Source organism: Salvelinus namaycush, chromosome 41 (assembly GCF_016432855.1).
Source record: "Salvelinus namaycush isolate Seneca chromosome 41, SaNama_1.0, whole genome shotgun sequence".
Lineage (NCBI taxonomy): Eukaryota > Metazoa > Chordata > Actinopteri > Salmoniformes > Salmonidae > Salvelinus > Salvelinus namaycush.
Genome location: NC_052347.1, coordinates 2424443 through 2442418, shown reverse-complemented (window position 1 = coordinate 2442418; position 17976 = coordinate 2424443). Strand labels below are relative to the sequence as shown.

The following is a 17976-nucleotide window of genomic DNA, read 5'->3' as shown; positions in this document are numbered from 1 at the left end:
GCCACTGTATTTGCAAACTGCGCAAATATAATTTTCTGGACACCGAATGTAGTCAGCTTAAATATTTTGGTTTCATTTAAAGACACTACAGGACCAGACTTGTCCAGAGCAGATTATGGATAAATATTTTTTTCATTTTTCCATCTGTAAAATACTAAACGATATATATTGAAAATGCATTTTTTTCACATTTTTTTTCATGGCATTTTTTTTTCACATAAAATGTTGTCTGGAATAGAAAATGTCCAACATATCAACAAGTCTCTCTGGGCCAGTCTGAGGAATATATCTAAGGATAACCATATACAATTTGGTGAAGGCAGATGCTTCTGAAACTGAGAAAAATGTGTTGGCCTGTGGGAAGAGTCTGACTTTCAAGAAATGGCATTTCATTTCAAGTACACCACTGAATTAAGACTACAAAAGGCCAAAAGCCTATTTAGACACAATCATCATTTCTTCAAAGTTACTAAACGTAGTCCAGTTTGTAACATTCTCTATGAAATGGGCTTAGCAATGATGTGTCATTCAATGTAGTTAGCCTAGAAATTATTGACACATGCCCATTTTATGTGGTTAAAATTCATACAAATGTGAATGGCAGTATGATCAACTTTAGAAAATATACATTTTCATCAAGTTTTTTTTACATTTTCAATTTTACTTTTTTGAAAATACTAATATTAATGGGCCAAAATACCAACAAATCTCAAAATTGACAGGTAGATGCAACATTTTTATTTCAGCCTGTGGTGCTTGGCTTTAAGGGCATTACTGTACCAATAGGAACTCTACCGCCACCTGGTGGTTATTGGATTAGGCTACTCCACCACACACTCTAATGGGTACATTTCACTTTCTGACCTATAGGGAGTTTTATCCCTTGTAAATAATAATAATAGACAATATTAATTTAGCTTACTGATCAGTGTAATCCTTATATGTCGAGGCCCGGCCCTATATGTTGCTGCTGTTTTAACCAAGATATCCATTGGAAATTGTGAAAAAATGAGTAAAGGCCTAATGATTATCGATATATAGCCTGTTTTGAGCTTATCACCATTTAACTATGTTTGACATCGTCCATCCAAACTGTTTGACACCATTCCATTGGTTTGTCAATGTCAATAGGACAGGTGTGATCCAAATTGCCCCAATGTCCTTATAGCATACGTCAGAGATTCCAATTGCGTTTCCCAACATAGTTCGACTAGGGTGATGCATTAGTAACAAATTATGTTAATCATCAGGTGACGTCGGTATTATGCCGCCATCCCCCTTCTAACCATCACATCACAGCCACCCGTCCCACCTCGTTGACGAGGCGACGATGGGTATATAAACCCCCTTGTGTTAGAGTGAAACAAAAGACCAGCGATTTGCTGCAAAGACACCAGTTGGAAAAGGAACAAGGCAGAAGCCAAGCAATAGAATCCACGCTGCTGGACGCAGACACCACTTGTCTTAACTACCTGTAGCTCACGTCAAGTCTTCTCAAAGTAAGTACAACTTTTAGTCTTGTGCATTTTAAATGTTTGCTAGTTTTGCTTGTATTACCTTTATGCTTAAATGTCTTTGCATATTTGGACATAGAAAAAATGAGTAGTTATTTGTGCAGTTCGTCATTGAAAAAAATGTGAATGGTCCGATCACCTACAGCAAAGACCTGCATGTTGCAACCTGCAGTTAGAATCGTTTCCCCAACTGGAGTTGGTTTGAAAATGCTAGAAAATGCTTTTCAGGACCATGGACAGCTACGGGGCGAAAGTTGCGCAAATGAAATTTGGATGAAGTCGTGATTTCTGCAGACACAACATGCATTCCTATAACAGTTGCAAATATTTGACAACAGCATAATAAATCATGTTCACGTTGAATAGCCTACTATTTTACCAATGACTGGTGAATTATAGCGAAAACATGTTTCAAAGGGGAAATATAATATAATTGGTAAGCTTTTACCAATTCTTTCTGCTGTTTTAATGATTGCTTGTTCCCTTTCAAACTCATTCCTGTTACGTTGTCGGTAATTATTTAGATATGAGTTCGAATTAGTAATCAAACATGGAGAATTAGCTTGTACTGTAACTTCCTCTCAATACGCATTCAGTAGCCTACAGAAAATGCATATTTCATTCAAGAATAATGCAGGATCGAAATGATCTATTACTAACAGGTGGACATCATTGCGCCCGATGTTAGCCTTCTAAAACATGTTTTTATTAGGATGCCTGCTCATCTATGAAATTGGTGTAATATTGATTGGTAGGCTATTTTGGCTATATTATTAAGCTCGGTTGGGGCTTTGTTAAATGTTAAAATCGCGTGCTCCCTAACCCCATTCTCCTGACCACAGATGGCCGTTATGCTGAAACCCTGGACCGTCTTGGTCGCCTTGGTGTTGTGCGTGCTGGTGTGTCTCGGGACTTTCGTGGACGCTTACCCGCCTAAACCGGAGAACCCCGGAGAAGACGCGCCTCCCGAAGAGCTGGCCAAATACTACACCGCGCTCAGACACTACATCAATCTCATCACGAGACAGAGGTAAGCAGACCGTGCGCGCGCCATACGGCAGCTTTTGCTTTTTAAATTATATTTCTTCCTGGTCCTAACATCAAGGGAAATGTTTTCTATTAAGTCATAAACCACATACCTCGTTTTTTTTATGGAAAATGGAGCTGTATTTCATTTTTATTCCAGTCTAGGTTAAGTCGTCTACTGTGACAGTGGCCCCTGAGTTTTCTGCTCTTATATTTACCTCAAGCTCTTAATGTTCCATACACCATGATATATATTTTCAACATTTTATTACAAAAAAAGCTTTTGGCCCTCCATATAAATAATGCCATAGCAATAAAACCGGTGAAGACAGACCCATGTGAAGTCTCCAAATCGAATTATGGATCTCTGTGTGCCGGCAGGTTCCCTATAACATATTCTATATTGATATGGTGATGTCTGTTGAATAGGTGGTCTCTGTCTTATGCTGATATGGCACTGAATCAGGCACAACTGATATTATTCATGATATTCAAATAGGCCATTGATCTTTAAGAAAATATATCCAACCCTCTTACATTCAATTTAGAGGGGAAAATGTTTACTCTTTTGTAATCCATTATCATACAGCATCCACATTTAAGTTTTCATAATATCACAATGGCCTGGATGATGACCAATAATATACTGGAATAGTGTAGATCAGAACTACATAGTCCAAGAGGATGTCACTTAGTGGAGCTTGTTCTTCTTGTCTGTCATAATAACACATTGGACTACATTTGACATTTTAGTCATTTAGCAGACACTCTTTCCAGAGTGACTTCCAGGTGCAATTCGGGGTTAAGTGCCTTGCTCAAGAGCACATAGGCAGATGTTTTACCTAGTCAGCCTGGGGGTTCAAACCAGTGACCTTTCAGTTACTGGCCCAACGCTCTTAACCGTTAGGCTACCAAATATGAATGATCAATCGGAAATGCTCATTTGAACATTACAGAAGCTTTGGCTGCTGCGAGAGCAATGATTTTCCTGGAACCAAAAATATAGAACAGTAATATTGTCTTCTGCATCCTCACAAAGTGGTTTCTAAGTGGAGAGATGATATGGTCTGACAATGATGGTTCCCTTTTACATCTTGTTACAGCCGGCTGGCTGTGGAGCAGGTGTGATTGCCTCGGTCGCTTTCTTAGAAGGCTGGCTGATCATGCTTACCTCCGCTTCACTGGCCTCGCTTTGGAGTGCCTAGTGGGGTTGAATTGGAGTGTGAAATTGCACGGCCATTATGAATGCCAGGTTAGGTGGCATGATGGGGAACGTCAACATCTTCCACTCAAAATGTTTCCCCCCACAGAGGAAGCAATTCCAGCCATATCCCGCTGAGATATTCAACTTCCAATTTACATTTCAAAGAGAAATTGATCGTTTGTACAGACATTATCTGCGCAGGGAGTGCTCATACAAACCCAGACAAACACACAGGAAAGGAAAACTATTCGATTTCTGCCTGAATGATCCAAGGCATGGTTTCTCAGTCTATTACCTACCTTACGACAGAGAACTACATTATCATGCCATTTACAACCCTCATTATCTTTGGTGGTTGAGCGAGAAAGGCCTCGAACAGCCTCTTTTCAGAGGAAAGGAGCTCTGACTCACCATAGGTTCTAATTGGCCTTGTCTGGCGACCCCAGTGTCTGTAGGAGTTTGTGGGCTGACATGCTCAAGTTTCAAACATACACATAATTACATCTCCCCTCTCCCATTACACACACCTCAGACAGCTACCTTGGCACCTTTAGACACATTCAGACAGCAAAATGTTCTACCTGTCCTTGAGAAGTGGGATCCTCCTGCAGTATGCTTAGAGTGGAGTGGAAGTTTGACAGTCTTTGCTCTCTCTCTCTCTCTCTCTTTCTCTCTCTTTCTCTCTCTTTCTCTCTCTTTCTCTCTCTTTCTCTCTTTCTTTCTTTCTTCCTTTCTTTTTTCTAGGTATGGAAAGAGGTCCACCCAGGAGGGAGTGATGTCAGAGTTGCTGTTCGGAAACAACGCAGAGAGAGACCAGAGATCAAGGTCAGTCCATCAAATATATAAAAAATGGACAATGCAATTTCAACGGAAGGTGCAAATACTGATATCTCTTTGTTTCTGTGGATATTTCAATAGGGTAGTGTCAAAGAATGGCCACTTTATCAGCTACAGCCACCTACTGTACAGAAAAAGACTGGCATGCACAACATTTAGTAGGTCTGTCTTTGGATAGCCCAGGAGTAAACAAAAGGTTAATTTCCACAGGACAAATTGTTCTCTCCTGTCTCTCTCTCTCCCTCGCTCCCTCTTTCCTCTGTTCCATCTCCAGATATGACGACTCCTACATGTGGTGATTCCTCTTCCTCATTGGGAATTCTCTCCAGGTGTCCACCAATACCTGGAGAGGCCGACCAGTGCCTCCCACAACCGCCACCCCCTCTGACCCCTGACCACAACCAATGACCATCACAGGACCTTAAGACAACGTAAAATCAACCTTATATACCTAACCCTCCTTTCCCCTCTTTCTCTCTCTCTCTCAGACTTCTCTCTCTCTCACACTCGAAGTCTCAGCCTCACTTCTTCACACGAAGACAATTGTACATAATGAATAGTTGAATTAAGATATAAAATAAAAAATATATAATGATTTGATGAAATCATACGTGTAACCTACACTGCTGTATGTCTTAACAGAGAATGATATTTTATGGTTGGTACTGTATAAATGTGTGATTAAAGCTTGATGGATGACTATGACAAAAGAGATGATTGTGTCTCATTCGTTCGTACAGTCAAAATGATTGTGGCGTTTTAAAAGGATCTCTCGGAGTAAAATCATGTCTTGACGAGCAGAAGACATTCATTCTAGTCAAAAATGGATAACACCCTCTGTGAGGACTTTCCCCAACCATGTCGCCATAAGGCTATGGGGTGACTTCTACTAGCCGGCCTGAAAATCAGACGTCTGGTGCAAGTACTGGACATCAGGCTATGTGAATGCTGCCTTACCCTGATGTCTCGTCTTGATAAATAATGCAGATGATTCTTCTTCACTGTAATACTTCTCTTCGTCCAGTAGATGTCGCTCCTGTAAGGCAGGTACCTGACATGAACATGAGTGCGGAGTGAATACAATGTGAACGCTGGTTGAAAGAGTAAACACCGATTTTCTGAAATACATATATTATAATGGAGTACATATAGTTTAAACAGCCTACATATTATATACTTGTATGCATAATATAAGTACAATCATCTACTTAGCATAATTGCACGAGTTGAAGAGCATATGGAATTGGAGCATTTTTGATAGATTGACATCTTAACGATTCAGTTCCATTAAAGCCACAATCTGTAAGTTTTCCATTTGCTCATTTGCCCTTTCAACGAATGGAATAGCCATGATTTCTGAGGAATGTGACTCATAGATGCCCTGCCTTACCTTATCATAACCAAAGCAATAAGGACAATTTTACGCCATTGTGTATGATACTTTAAACATGCTCTGCACAACTTAAGAGTGTGGCTTTAACCCAAACAAATGTGTAGTTGTTCCTAAATGTGAATAGGAATATTCCATATTACACACAGATCATGTGATGAAAATCATGTAATCCATGAAATGTAATGGTAGTCAATTATTTGTATCAAGAATATTTGTGTGTTCTCGACTTGTAGGTTTAACTGTATTTCTTTGTTATTGTAAAAACATGAAATGGGTCTGCAATAATTATTTGTTTATTAGCTTAGAAAGGCTGTTAAAAAGACATGGACAGGATATCTATTCTACACAACGGCCATATGTAGCTGGTGGGGCCCACATTGAGGAGAGAAGTGCGTTGCCGGTTTAAATCTCCATCGCGACGACTTTACAGTGGTTTGACAATCCGTAGAGGTTCAGAGATCTCAAATTAAACGGAGATAAAGACGCGACCACGAGACGGAACAGGTTAGTGCAGTCCGGTTATGTAGAAATTGCGTTTTTATCTTTTTAAATGATACGATATATTTTCAGTGGAATGCATGACAGATCGTCTATTTGATGTGAGGTGTTTTTCGTTGTGCTTTGTTTGCGTGTGGGGGCATCATGCTGTCAAGTAGTAGATGATTCCGAATATGTAGATACAGAGTCAGGCAAATACTCAAATAGTGCGACCAAGACATAGCCTAACCGAACCCAATTTCTATTAATACCTACATAATTGTGTTTCGCATTGCTTTTATGTTAAATTATGCATGCGTTTCTCTGTGTCTCGGTTGCAGCGTTAGGTGTGCTGTCTGGCTACCACATGTGGGCGTGAGCTATCGGCTACGCACCAAAGATAACGGTTCTCTTCAGTCATTTAATTCGATCTAAATACACACTAATATGAAGACTGTTTTGTAATACAGTATTTTGGTTAGTGGAAAAATATCATTCGTGAATAGTGTGGTATAGTGGTGCATGCCGCAAGCAAAACAATACAATGCGCCCCCTACACTCACTCAAACACTTAGGCACGCACACCACCTGCACGGCATACTTTTGGCAAGGTACAGTAGGATCACAATATCACACATGTCATGGAGGCTATAAGACGCACCTAACCATACTCTCTCTCTTTCTCTCCGTCTGGGGTGTGGAGGAGTTTGCTCATGTGTAAGAACCAGACCTTTGGAACGTTGCCTGTTCTAGTTTGTATATTGTAGGTTGAAGCACAAAAGTGAAAGTGGACTGTCCTTCTTATAAAGTTATTACACTATTATAGACCTCAAAATTCAAAAGGCACTCTCACACATCTGAGCAATCTTTTTTTGCAGGTGCATGGTAACAGTTGAACAAGATGAAGGAAAAAGGAAACCGCACACTGCTCTTAACAGCATCACTGATCTTTAATAAGCTTTACGTATCGGCATCGCGGCCTTCGTCAGAGCTTTTGTGAGTAAAAAAATAAATAATCGCTCATCACTATTATAGACCTGCCATGACATAAATCCAATTTAACTTTTTCGATTAAAGTAAAACCACGTGATTAGTTCAAAGCCAATTATATAAGTGTGTGGTGGCAGTGAAAAAAATCATATTTCTTTTTGAAAATATGTCGGGGATTAATTGATTAAGACTTATTAGTAATTTGAATAATGGAATTGAAGAGCTCAATCTCTTAAAATGAAACATTCCTTTTTCTATTTCTTTCTTTCTCTCTCTCTCAACTGAGTCTTTGGAACAAACCACAAAATGCAATGAGACTGGCTAACACACTGTGTTGATGGGAGCCATGCACACACCAAGCAGATGGGGCATGCAGCCTATTTCTTAGGGGGTGGGGGTGGATGAGAGTGGGGCAGGGAGGGATGGGGGGGCGCAGATGGAGTTTACATCAGCGTGTGATCTCGTTAGTGCCTGGACATGGTGTCGTTAGCACAAGAGGCCACAGCATGACGTGTGTATGGAGTAGGGGAGAGAGGAAGGAGAGAGAGATGGAGAGAGAGATAATGAGATGGATTTGATTTGTTTACCTTTATTTAACTAGGCAAGTCAGTTAAGAACAAATTATTATTTTCAATGACAGCCTAGGAACAGCCTTGTTCAGGGGCAGAAAGACAGATTTTTACCCTGTCAGCTTGAGGATTCGATCTAGCAACCTTTTGGTTACTGGCCCAACACTCTAACCACGAGGCTACCTGCCACCCGAAAGTACTGTACTATTTTCAGAGTTAGCGCAAGGTAATTGTTGTAATTCTTCAGTCATTCAGCCATTCCTGAACCTGCGACCAAAAACTAGCTACATATGGACAATACCAAAACAAATTAGCTAATGATTCTGTCTCTTCTCAGCAATATATATATATATTCATATTCATATATATATAGATATATAACATTCTATTAGTTACAAGAATTTTTAATAATAATTTATATTGAAAAAAGTATTGAATTGTCACGTTCTGACCTTAGTTCCTTTTTTATGTCTCTATTTTGGTTTGGTCAGAGCGTGAGTTGGGGTGGGCATTCTATGTCTGGTGTTCTATGTTGTCTATTTCTTTGTGTTTGGCCGTGTGTGGTTCTCAATCAGAGGCAGCTGTCTATCGTTGTCTCTGATTGAGAACCATATTTAGGTAGCCTGTTTTCCCACTTTGAGTTGTGGGTGATTGTTTTCTGCTTTGTGTGTTCACCTTACAGAACTGTTCGTTTGTCGTTTTTGTTCAGTTGTTACGCTGCACCTTGGTCCTCATCTCCTTCTCCCGACGACGTTCCTTACATGAATCCAGCGTTGTTTTGTATATCAGTTCATAAACCATGTGCCATGGAACTGATAGATCGAAAATCTCTTCCCAAGTATTTTGCAATCTTTATGGCACCTTCGTTAGCTTTAGTCATTTGGGAGGATATGTTACATTAGAAAATAAAAAAAGATATTGTTAGTGGCCTGCACCCATGTTGAAATAAGCTACATCTCTTCTAGTTATTGTTTGTCTAATTAATGTAACGGTTACTGCTTTGCTAAGGGCTCAAATACACGATTCAATTATAAAAGCTACACTTTTTATATTGTTTCGCACTGTTGGGCAGAATCATAATTCAGTATACAAGTCATCAATATTAGAATGCATTGTATCTGCCAAGTTATGGTACAAAATCATGCACAGGGCATTCTGCCATGGATATTGCTGACTGCACATAATAATCTAATGCAAATGCAGAATAAATATCCGCACACACAGACTTGCTCCTAAAAAGGGACATTTTATAAAAATAATTTGAGCATGGCTTAGGTCAGACATTCCAACCATTGCTTAATTTTTGTGTTAGATTCATCTTCCCCCGTGTATACACTCTTAGGTGAAATTATGTGCATAAACGCCAAACAAGCCACCACATCTACCAGTGGCTTTATGGATTGATGAACCATATTGCCCCTAGATGTCTCTAGATGTACTCCCTCTCTATCTCCCCCTTCTCCTTCTTACACAATGCCTAGCCTCGCAGCAGTGTGAATGTGCGTTAAAGGGGAGGGGTACAAAGCGGTACATCCCATTGGTTGCCTACCTCCCGTCAGGGCATAATCACCTTTTCCTTTTTTTGGAATGATGGAATGGCGTGTCTCTGTCTGTGTGTGTGTGTGTGTGTGTGTGTGTGTGTGTGTGTGTGTGTGTGTGTGTGTGTGTGTGTGTGTGTGTGTGTGTGTGTGTGTGTGTGTGTGTGTGTGTGTATAGCTTAGATGAATCACCCTTGCTGACAGTGCTCTTCTACCCACGTTCCCCCTGCTCCCCCCTCTCCATCCCAGAAGCCCCTCTGGCATGTGCCATGCGCTGAAAATATGCATCCCGATCCCTTTCCCTAAGCATCATTACTGGTCACCATGGCGGCTGCAGACTGTACTAGCAGATTGTCAAAGCAACTGGCTGACGGGGAAGAAATGAGGCAGTCCATCTCATACAGTCCATCTCATATTCATCCCCCCTTGGCATTTTCCCTATTTTGTTGCATTACAACCTGCAATTTAAATGGATTTTTAGTTGTATTTCGTGTAATGGACATACACAAAATAGTCCAAATTGGTGAAGTGCAATGAAAAAAATGACTTGTTTCACAAAATTCTAAAAAATGTGAAACGGAAAAGTGGTGCGTGTGTATGTGTTCACCCTCTTTGCTATGAAGCCCCTAAATAAGATCTGGTGCAACCAATTACTTTCAGAAGTCACATAAATAAAGTCCACCAGTGTGTAATCTAAGTGTCACATGATCTGTCACATGATCTCAGTATATATACACCTTTTCTGAAAGGCCCCAGAGTCTGCAACACCACCAAGCAAGCAGCACCATGAAGACCAAGGAGCTCTCCAAACAGGTCAGGGACAAAGTTTAACTTCTCCCGGTTTGATGCAGTCAAGACAGGTACAACGTAATCACATTTGATGATAAATAACCTAGTCTACTATAGCGCGAGTCGGTTTGGTTGGTTGCTGTCTCTCGTCTCTCCCTCCCTGCTCCCGTTTCACTTGCTCACACAGTACGGCCTCTCTCCCGCCTGCTAGAGCAGCACCTCTCTCTCCCTCCTCTCCCACGCGCTTTATCAGCTCTGGTTAATTAGTAGCTTTCCTCGGATCAAATCGGACCGGGTCTGGATCCAACCAGGTCTATACGAAACGGGTCTAGTAGTCCTTGGGTCCGTTCAGAATGGATCTCTATATAAACATGTTTTATTTATGCATATCATGCTCGGTAGGAAAGCCCCAGTTCCATTTTGGAACGTGAAGACCTCTAATCTAAGCCTTTGTTTTGGATTTCTTCTAACCCTTCGACGGTGTGCGAGTATCTATTCTCACAGGACAATGTAAGGAGACATGAACAAGAGAGAAGGCCTGTGCCGTCACAGACAGAGTGGGCTTCTGGTGTAGCTAATGCATGGTATCCATGACAACAGGCTCAATGTATGGTAAGAATGGAGAGGTAGGGGCAATAAAGGAGAACAAAAAGAGAGAGCAGTGGCCCCACCCCACTTCAGCACCACCCCACCAAAACACTGTCTCACCCCACAAAGAGGAGAAAACCATGCACAGAGGTCCTGTATATGTTGAATGAGAGAGAGAGAGAGAGAGAGAGAGAGAGAGAGAGAGAGAGAGAGAGAGAGAGAGAGAGAGAGAGAGAGAGAGAGAGAGAGAGAGAGAGGAAAATCCTACTAAGCAAACAATAATAAGAGTCTGGGGCGGCAGACAGATATATCAGGCAGACACATGCACTCTACCAACACACTTGCTGTAAGAAGCCATTTTTCTGCTTCAAAGTGTTTTGATAACGTCTGCTAGAAAGATATCGGCCAGATTCCCCTCATTTACAGACTCTTCTGAGGCAGCAAGACAGACAGTAAGACATGAGGAGTGACTCATGAATGACTCACATAGATTACACATGCTTCTACCATTACTGCAGTTATTACACTTCTGTATTGGATATTTATTTGTGTAATCTGTTATATATACTTTTTCTTTACGTTTATAGGTACTACTCTTATTCTTGTCGCTGTTGTTTTCATAATTGTTATTGTCATATTGTTATTTCATTCAAGCCATTGAAACATGCCAAATCAACATTGGCATGAACCACAACACAGTTTAAAAGCTCTGGAACGCACCCCCGTTTGTCTCTCACAATCTCCGACCAGGAAACACGAAGGACCCCTCTACAATTACAGTCAAGGACAAACAAAGTAAGGATTTACATTAGCTTAACTTTCAAGTTAATCGTGACAAAATCACTGTAGTTAGGATTCAGGCTACTTTGAACACAATGGAAAGCACAATGTGTGTGTAGCCGCAAACAAAAGACTTAGCGACAAACAAATTAATCGGTATGACGGCCACAAACTCTCGTGACCACAAATGGTTCTACTCTCGTACTGCTGATCTAAAGTCAAAATAGAGAACTGTTGTTGCTGAAACATTTTTAATTCGTGACCCTTGAACTCTGGTAGCCTGTTAACCCCCTCAGTAGCCTATTAACACATCCCAGCCAGCAAATCCACATGTCCCAGTCCCCCTTGCGTTACAGATCTTGTCAGAGGGCAGTCATGTGGTCAACCCCAACACACTGACCAACAGCAGATCCATTACACAACACCGGCGACGAGCCTACCTATTACCCCCACAAAACTTTGTTGAGGCATATTTTTTCAAAGTAATAGTTGGTTTGATTTAAAATAGACAGTGGCACCAATTACATTTGATTAGATGGACACAACTAATGAACGTGATAAGGAGTGAAATTGTCATTGCTCATCTTCGAATAACATTTCATTGCGGAAGAAATGTATGACTTGTTAAAACAGTCATAATAGAAAATATACTTTATCTGTAAAATGGTAAGAAGACAAATATGTCGTGTATCAGTCAATCCAGCCATACAGTATCTGTCCTGTGAAATATTTCATTAGATGTAACGGTGTTCCAACTTGCATGTGTGCGCTTGGCTGCCGATGGTTACCTTACATCCATCCCATAGTAAGCCAGCAGCTCTCCTTTCCCCTTTGTCCGCTGGTCTACACTAATAAGCTAGGGCTGAAAATAGCCCCTCTGTAGGGAGAGCCACAACAGATACACACACATATGCACACAAGCATACACACACATGCACACACACACACAGACATACACACAGAGGTCCAGTCCAATAAAACGTACAGTATGCCAGAAACCCCAGGTCCCCCATGATGCTATTCTCACACCAAGGACTGAGTGTGGTCGATCTGGTCGGATTTATCTGCACACACTCTGACTAATAGACAGAGCTGCTGTATAACACATCTCCTAGGGCTATCGACCTATAGATCTGTGGTCAGACAAGCCTAGCTCTCTGTAGGTATCCAGGGATGTACAGTGGCTTGCGAAAGTATTCACCCCCCTTGACATTTTTCCTATTTTGTTGCCTTACAACCTGGAATAATTTATTTTTTGGGGGGGGGGGGGGTTTGTATCATTTGATGTACACAACATGCCTGCCACTTTGAAGATGCAAAATATTTTTATTGTAAAACAAACAAGAAATAAGACAAAAAAAGGAACATTTGAGCGTGCATAACTTATTCACCCACCCCCCAAAGTCAATAATTTGTAGAGCCACCTTTTGCAGCAATTACAGCTGAAAGTCTCTTGGGATATGTCTCTATAATCTTGGCACATCTAGCCACTGGGATTTTTGCCCATTCTTCAAGGCAAAACTGTACCAGCTCCTTCAAGTTGGATGGGCTCTTGCTGGTGTATAGCAATATTTAAGTCATACCACAGATTCTCAATTGGATTGAGGTCTGGGCTTTGACTAGGCCATTCCAAGACATTTAAATGTTTTCCCTTAAACACTCGAGTGTTGCTTTAGCAGTATGCTTAGGGTCATTGTCCTGCTCGAAGGTGAACCTCCGTCCCAGTCTCAAATCTCTGGAATACTGAAACAGGTTTTCCTCAAGAATTTCCCTGTATTTAGCACCATCCATCATTCCTTCAATTATGACCAGTTTCCCAGTCCCTGCCGATGAAAAACATCGCCACAGCATGATGCTGCCACTACCGTGCTTCACTGTGAGGATGGTGTTCTTGGGGTGATGAGAGGTGTTGGGTTTGTGCCAGACATAGCGTTTTCCTTGATGGCCAAAAAGCTACATTTTAGTCGCATCTGACCAGAGTACCTTCTTCCATATGTTTGGGGAGTCTCCCACATGCCTTTTGGCGAACACCAAATGTGTTTGCTAATTTTTTTCTTTAAGCAATGGCTTTTTTCTGTAGTGAGGGAGGTATAAGTCTCCAACTTCAGCGATTTTTGCAATTCGTTCCAGTCATTGGCAGCAGAGAACTGGAAGGAAAGGCGGCCAAAGGAGGTGTTGGCTTTGGGGATGACCAGTGAGATATACCTGCTGGAGCGCATGCTACGGGTGGGTGTTGTTATGGTGACCAGTGAGCTGAGATAAGGCGGAGCTTTACCTAGCAAAGACTTATAGATGACCTGGAGCCAGTGGGTCTGGCGACGAATATGTAGCGAGGGCCAGCCGATGAGAGCATACAGGTCGCAGTGGTGGCTGTTAATTTTAACAATAAAACATTGTACAAGTCTGAAGGGGATGTCCCTGCCACAATGCATGAGTTTTTGAACAAACTCAATTTACAAACTTTAACTGATGAGGATAGAGAGCACTTGGAGAAAGAGGAAATTAGGGAATCCATTTTCAACACTGCTGGGGGAAAATCACCAGGGTTAGACGGATTCCCTATTGAATTCTATCAATCCTTTTTACCCAAACTAATTGAGCCTCTTTGCAGTATGTTTAATTATGCCATAGAGAGAGAAAAGCTCCCAGACACACTTGAACAGGCACTGATCACAGTTTTGTTAAAACCTGGGAAGATCCTCTGCTTTGTGGGTCGTATAGACCAATATCTCTATTGAACACTTCATACAAGATTCTTGCGAAACTCATAGCTCTTAGACTGGATAAGGTTCTTTCGGACTTGGTTGATATGGACCAAACAGGCTTTGTAAGAAACCGCTCATCTCCTGATAATATCAGAAGATTATTTAATATTATCCATTATGTAGAGAATGACCAAGAACCTGTAGTGGCGGCTTCATTAAATGCTGAAAAAGCTTTTGACCGTATAGAATGGAACCGCCTGTTTGAAGTTTTCCAGATGATGAATATTGGACCTAAGTATGTAGGCCTGATTAGATTACTGTACAAATGTCCGGTAGCTCAGATCCTGACTAATGGAAACATTTCCTCACAGTTCTCCCTATCACGTGGCACAGAACAGGGTTGTCCCGCAAGTCTGCTCCTTTTTTCTTTGGCTATAGAGCCACTGGCAGAAGCTTTTAGATCTCATCCATCCATCCATGGTGTTCGTATAGGTGGGTGTGAACATCTGGTCTCGACATATGCCGATGACATTTTTCTTTACCTCACTAAACTAGAAATTTCACTCCGAACATTAGTTGACAACCTGAAAGAATTCAGGATATAAAATAAACCTTTCAAAGAGTATAATTATACCTTTTAACAGGGCAGCTATGCAGAACCCAATCTTAGACCAGCCGTTTTCTTGGAAACCACAGAAAATGACATATCTTGGATTGCAAATTCCTTCTGAAATTATTAAGACATATCAACTGAACTATACTCCATTTCTCAAAAACGTTGGAGAAGAATTGGATATTTGAAAGAAATTGGAGAAGAAATTGGATATACCAAGTTCTCTTATTGGGCGGGTCAATTGTGTAAAAATGAATATATTACCAAAATTCTTATATCTTTTTCAAACCTTGCCCTTTCTTATCCTCAAAGTTTTTTTCTAACAACTTAATAGGAAGGTTTCTTCATTTTTGTGGAAAGGGAAACCCCCCAGAGTGAAACTCACAACTTTATGCAAATCATACTCAGAAGGAGGACTTACCCTACCTGACTTCCAGTTGTATTACTGGGCGTCTCAGTTAAAGGCTGTGTGGGTATGGCAAGATACAACAACAAGTTCACCCTCTTGGAGACAGAAAGAGGAGTGTCTGACCCCTGCTACATTGGCATCTATACCTTATATTAGCCCACCTAAAGCTTTGCAAGGTCTCATAAACAACCCTTTCATTAAAACTTCTTACGGCTGAAATCCCGCTAACGGGATCGATATGAAAACAGCCAGTGGAAGTGCAGGGCGCCAAATTCAAACAACAGAAATCTCATAATTAAAATCCCTCAAACATACAAGTATTTTACACCATTTTAAAGATAAACGTGTTGTTAATCAGACCACAGTGTCCGATTTCAAAAAAGGCTTTACGACAAAAGCACACCAAACGATTATGTTAGGTCAGCAACTAGTCACAGAAAAACACAGCCATTTTTCCAGCCAAAGAGAAGAGTCACAAAAAGCAGAAATAGAGATAAAATTAATCACTAACCTTTGATGATCTTCATCAGATGAAACTCATAGGACTTCATGTTACACAGTACATGTATGTTTTGTTAGATAAAGTTCATATTTATATCCAAAAATGTCAGTTTACATTGGCGCGTTATGTTCAGTAATGTTTTACTTCCAAAACATCCGGTGATTTTGCAGAGAGCCACATCAATTTACAGAAATACTCATCATAAATGTTGATGAAAATACAAGTGTTATACATGGAATTATAGATCCACTTCTCCTTAATGCAACCGCTGTGTCAAATTTCAAAAAAACTTTACGGAAAAAATCACACCATGCAATAATCTGAGTACGGCGCTCAGACACATAAACAAGCCATACAGGTACCCGCCATGTTGTGGAGTCAACAGAAGTCAGAAATAGCATTATAAATATTCACTTACCTTTGATGATCTTCATCAGCATGCACTCCCAGGAATCCCAGTTCCACAATAAATGTTTGTTTTGTTCGATAAAGTCCATCATTTATGTCCAAATACCTCCTTTTTGTTCGCGCGTTTAGTTCACAAATCCAAATTCATGAGGCGCAAGCACTAGGTCCAGATGAAAAGTCAAAAAGGTCCGTTACAGTTTGTAGAAACATGTCAAACGATGTATAGAATCAATCTTTAGGATGTTTTTAACATAAATATCTTCAATAATGTTTCAACCGGAGAATTCCTTTGTCTTTAGAAGTGCAATGGAACGCAGCTAACTCTCACGGGCGCTGGCGAGACTGAGCTCATGGCACTCTGCCAGACCTCTGGTTGAAACAGCTCTCATTCTCTCCCCCTTCACAGTAGAAGCCTCAAACAAGGTTCTAAAGACTGTTGACGTCTAGTGGAAGCCTTAGGAAGTGCATTCGGATCAAATTTACACTGTATCTTGGATAGGAAAAGAGTTGAAAAACTACAAACCTCAGATTTCCCACTTCCTGGTTGGATTCTTTCTCAGGTTTTTGCCTGCCATATGAGTTCTGTTATACTCACAGACATCATTCAGACAGTTTTAGAAACTTCGGACTGTTTTCTATCCAAATCCACTAATAATATGCATATCTTAGCTTCTGGGCCTGAGTAGCAGGCAGTTTACTCTGGGCACCTTATTCATCCAAGCTACTCAATACTGCCCCCCAGCCATAAGAAGTTAAAAACACTTTAAATATATGGAGTGAAGTCTGTAAACAAACAGAAGGGCTTAGATCTATATATGAACAAACACCTTTCTATAATAACCCCATCTTACCCAAAGAGAGATGGTATTATTTTATTTTGTTCAACAAAGGAATTAAAACATTTGGTAATCTCTATAGAGAAGGTGAACTACTATCCTTTCAACAACTGGCATCTCATTTTCAGTTACCTCAACTAATTTCTTTAAATACCTACAGGTTAGGCATTATATTATCACACATCAGGGAGGTAGGATTCAGCCCATGAGTAAAACGGATAAACTGTGGCTGGAAAGGAAAGGGGTAAAAGGTGTCATTTCTTACATGGACTCTAGGCTTCAAGCTCTATTGGGGAGCGATGAACCTCTGAAAGCTTGCATGAAGTGGCATGATGTCTCATTGAGGACGACAAAGCTCTTTTTAGATGCTCAGCGTCTTTCATTTAACACAAGGCACAAGTTGATGCAATTCAATATTTTTCCTAGGGTCTACTTTACACCAGCGAGACAGTATAAGATCAATTCTAAATATTCAAAATTTTGCCTAAGGTGTAAAACGGGAGTGGGCACACTTATGCATATGTTTTTGTCCTGCCCTGAACTAAGCAATTATTGGAAAGACATTATTCAGATCTTATCACAGGTCACTAATATGACGGTACCACTAGATCCTTCCCTTATTCTTCTTGGAGATGATTCTGTTCTACCAGTTCATATTGGTAGCAAAACCAGATTCATTAAATTGGCGGTCATTGCAGACAATAACTGCACAGCTATTATATGGAAGAGTGGCACTCCGCCAAGTAAGCAGATGTGGCTAAAAGAACTTCCTATATTCCATCTGAAAAAATAACATAC

General features: G+C 40.7%; 1 protein-coding gene across 1 annotated transcript; it reads left to right on the top strand.

Annotated features, from left to right (window-relative positions):
• The first annotated feature begins 1379 nt into the window (after window positions 1-1379).
• On the top strand, window positions 1380-5280 carry pyya (peptide YYa). The gene is made up of 4 exons (XM_038980863.1): window positions 1380-1499; window positions 2357-2544; window positions 4489-4569; window positions 4856-5280. Exons 2-4 carry the CDS (start codon window positions 2357-2359, stop codon window positions 4878-4880), a joined length of 294 nt encoding a protein of 97 aa, XP_038836791.1. The 5' UTR covers window positions 1380-1499; the 3' UTR covers window positions 4881-5280.
• Window positions 5281-17976: the final 12696 nt, after the last annotated feature.

What these genes read in the sequence shown, in the direction of transcription:
- pyya (XM_038980863.1), top strand. Translation starts at nt 2,357, where the DNA reads ATGGCCGTTATGCTGAAACCCTGGACCGTCTTGGTCGCCTTGGTGTTG. An exon ending in AATCTCATCACGAGACAGAG is followed by an intron (nt 2,545 to 4,488) that starts GTAAGCAGACCG and finishes TCTTTTTTCTAG; the next exon opens with GTATGGAAAGAGGTCCACCC. An exon ending in GAGAGAGACCAGAGATCAAG is followed by an intron (nt 4,570 to 4,855) that starts GTCAGTCCATCA and finishes TTCCATCTCCAG; the next exon opens with ATATGACGACTCCTACATGT.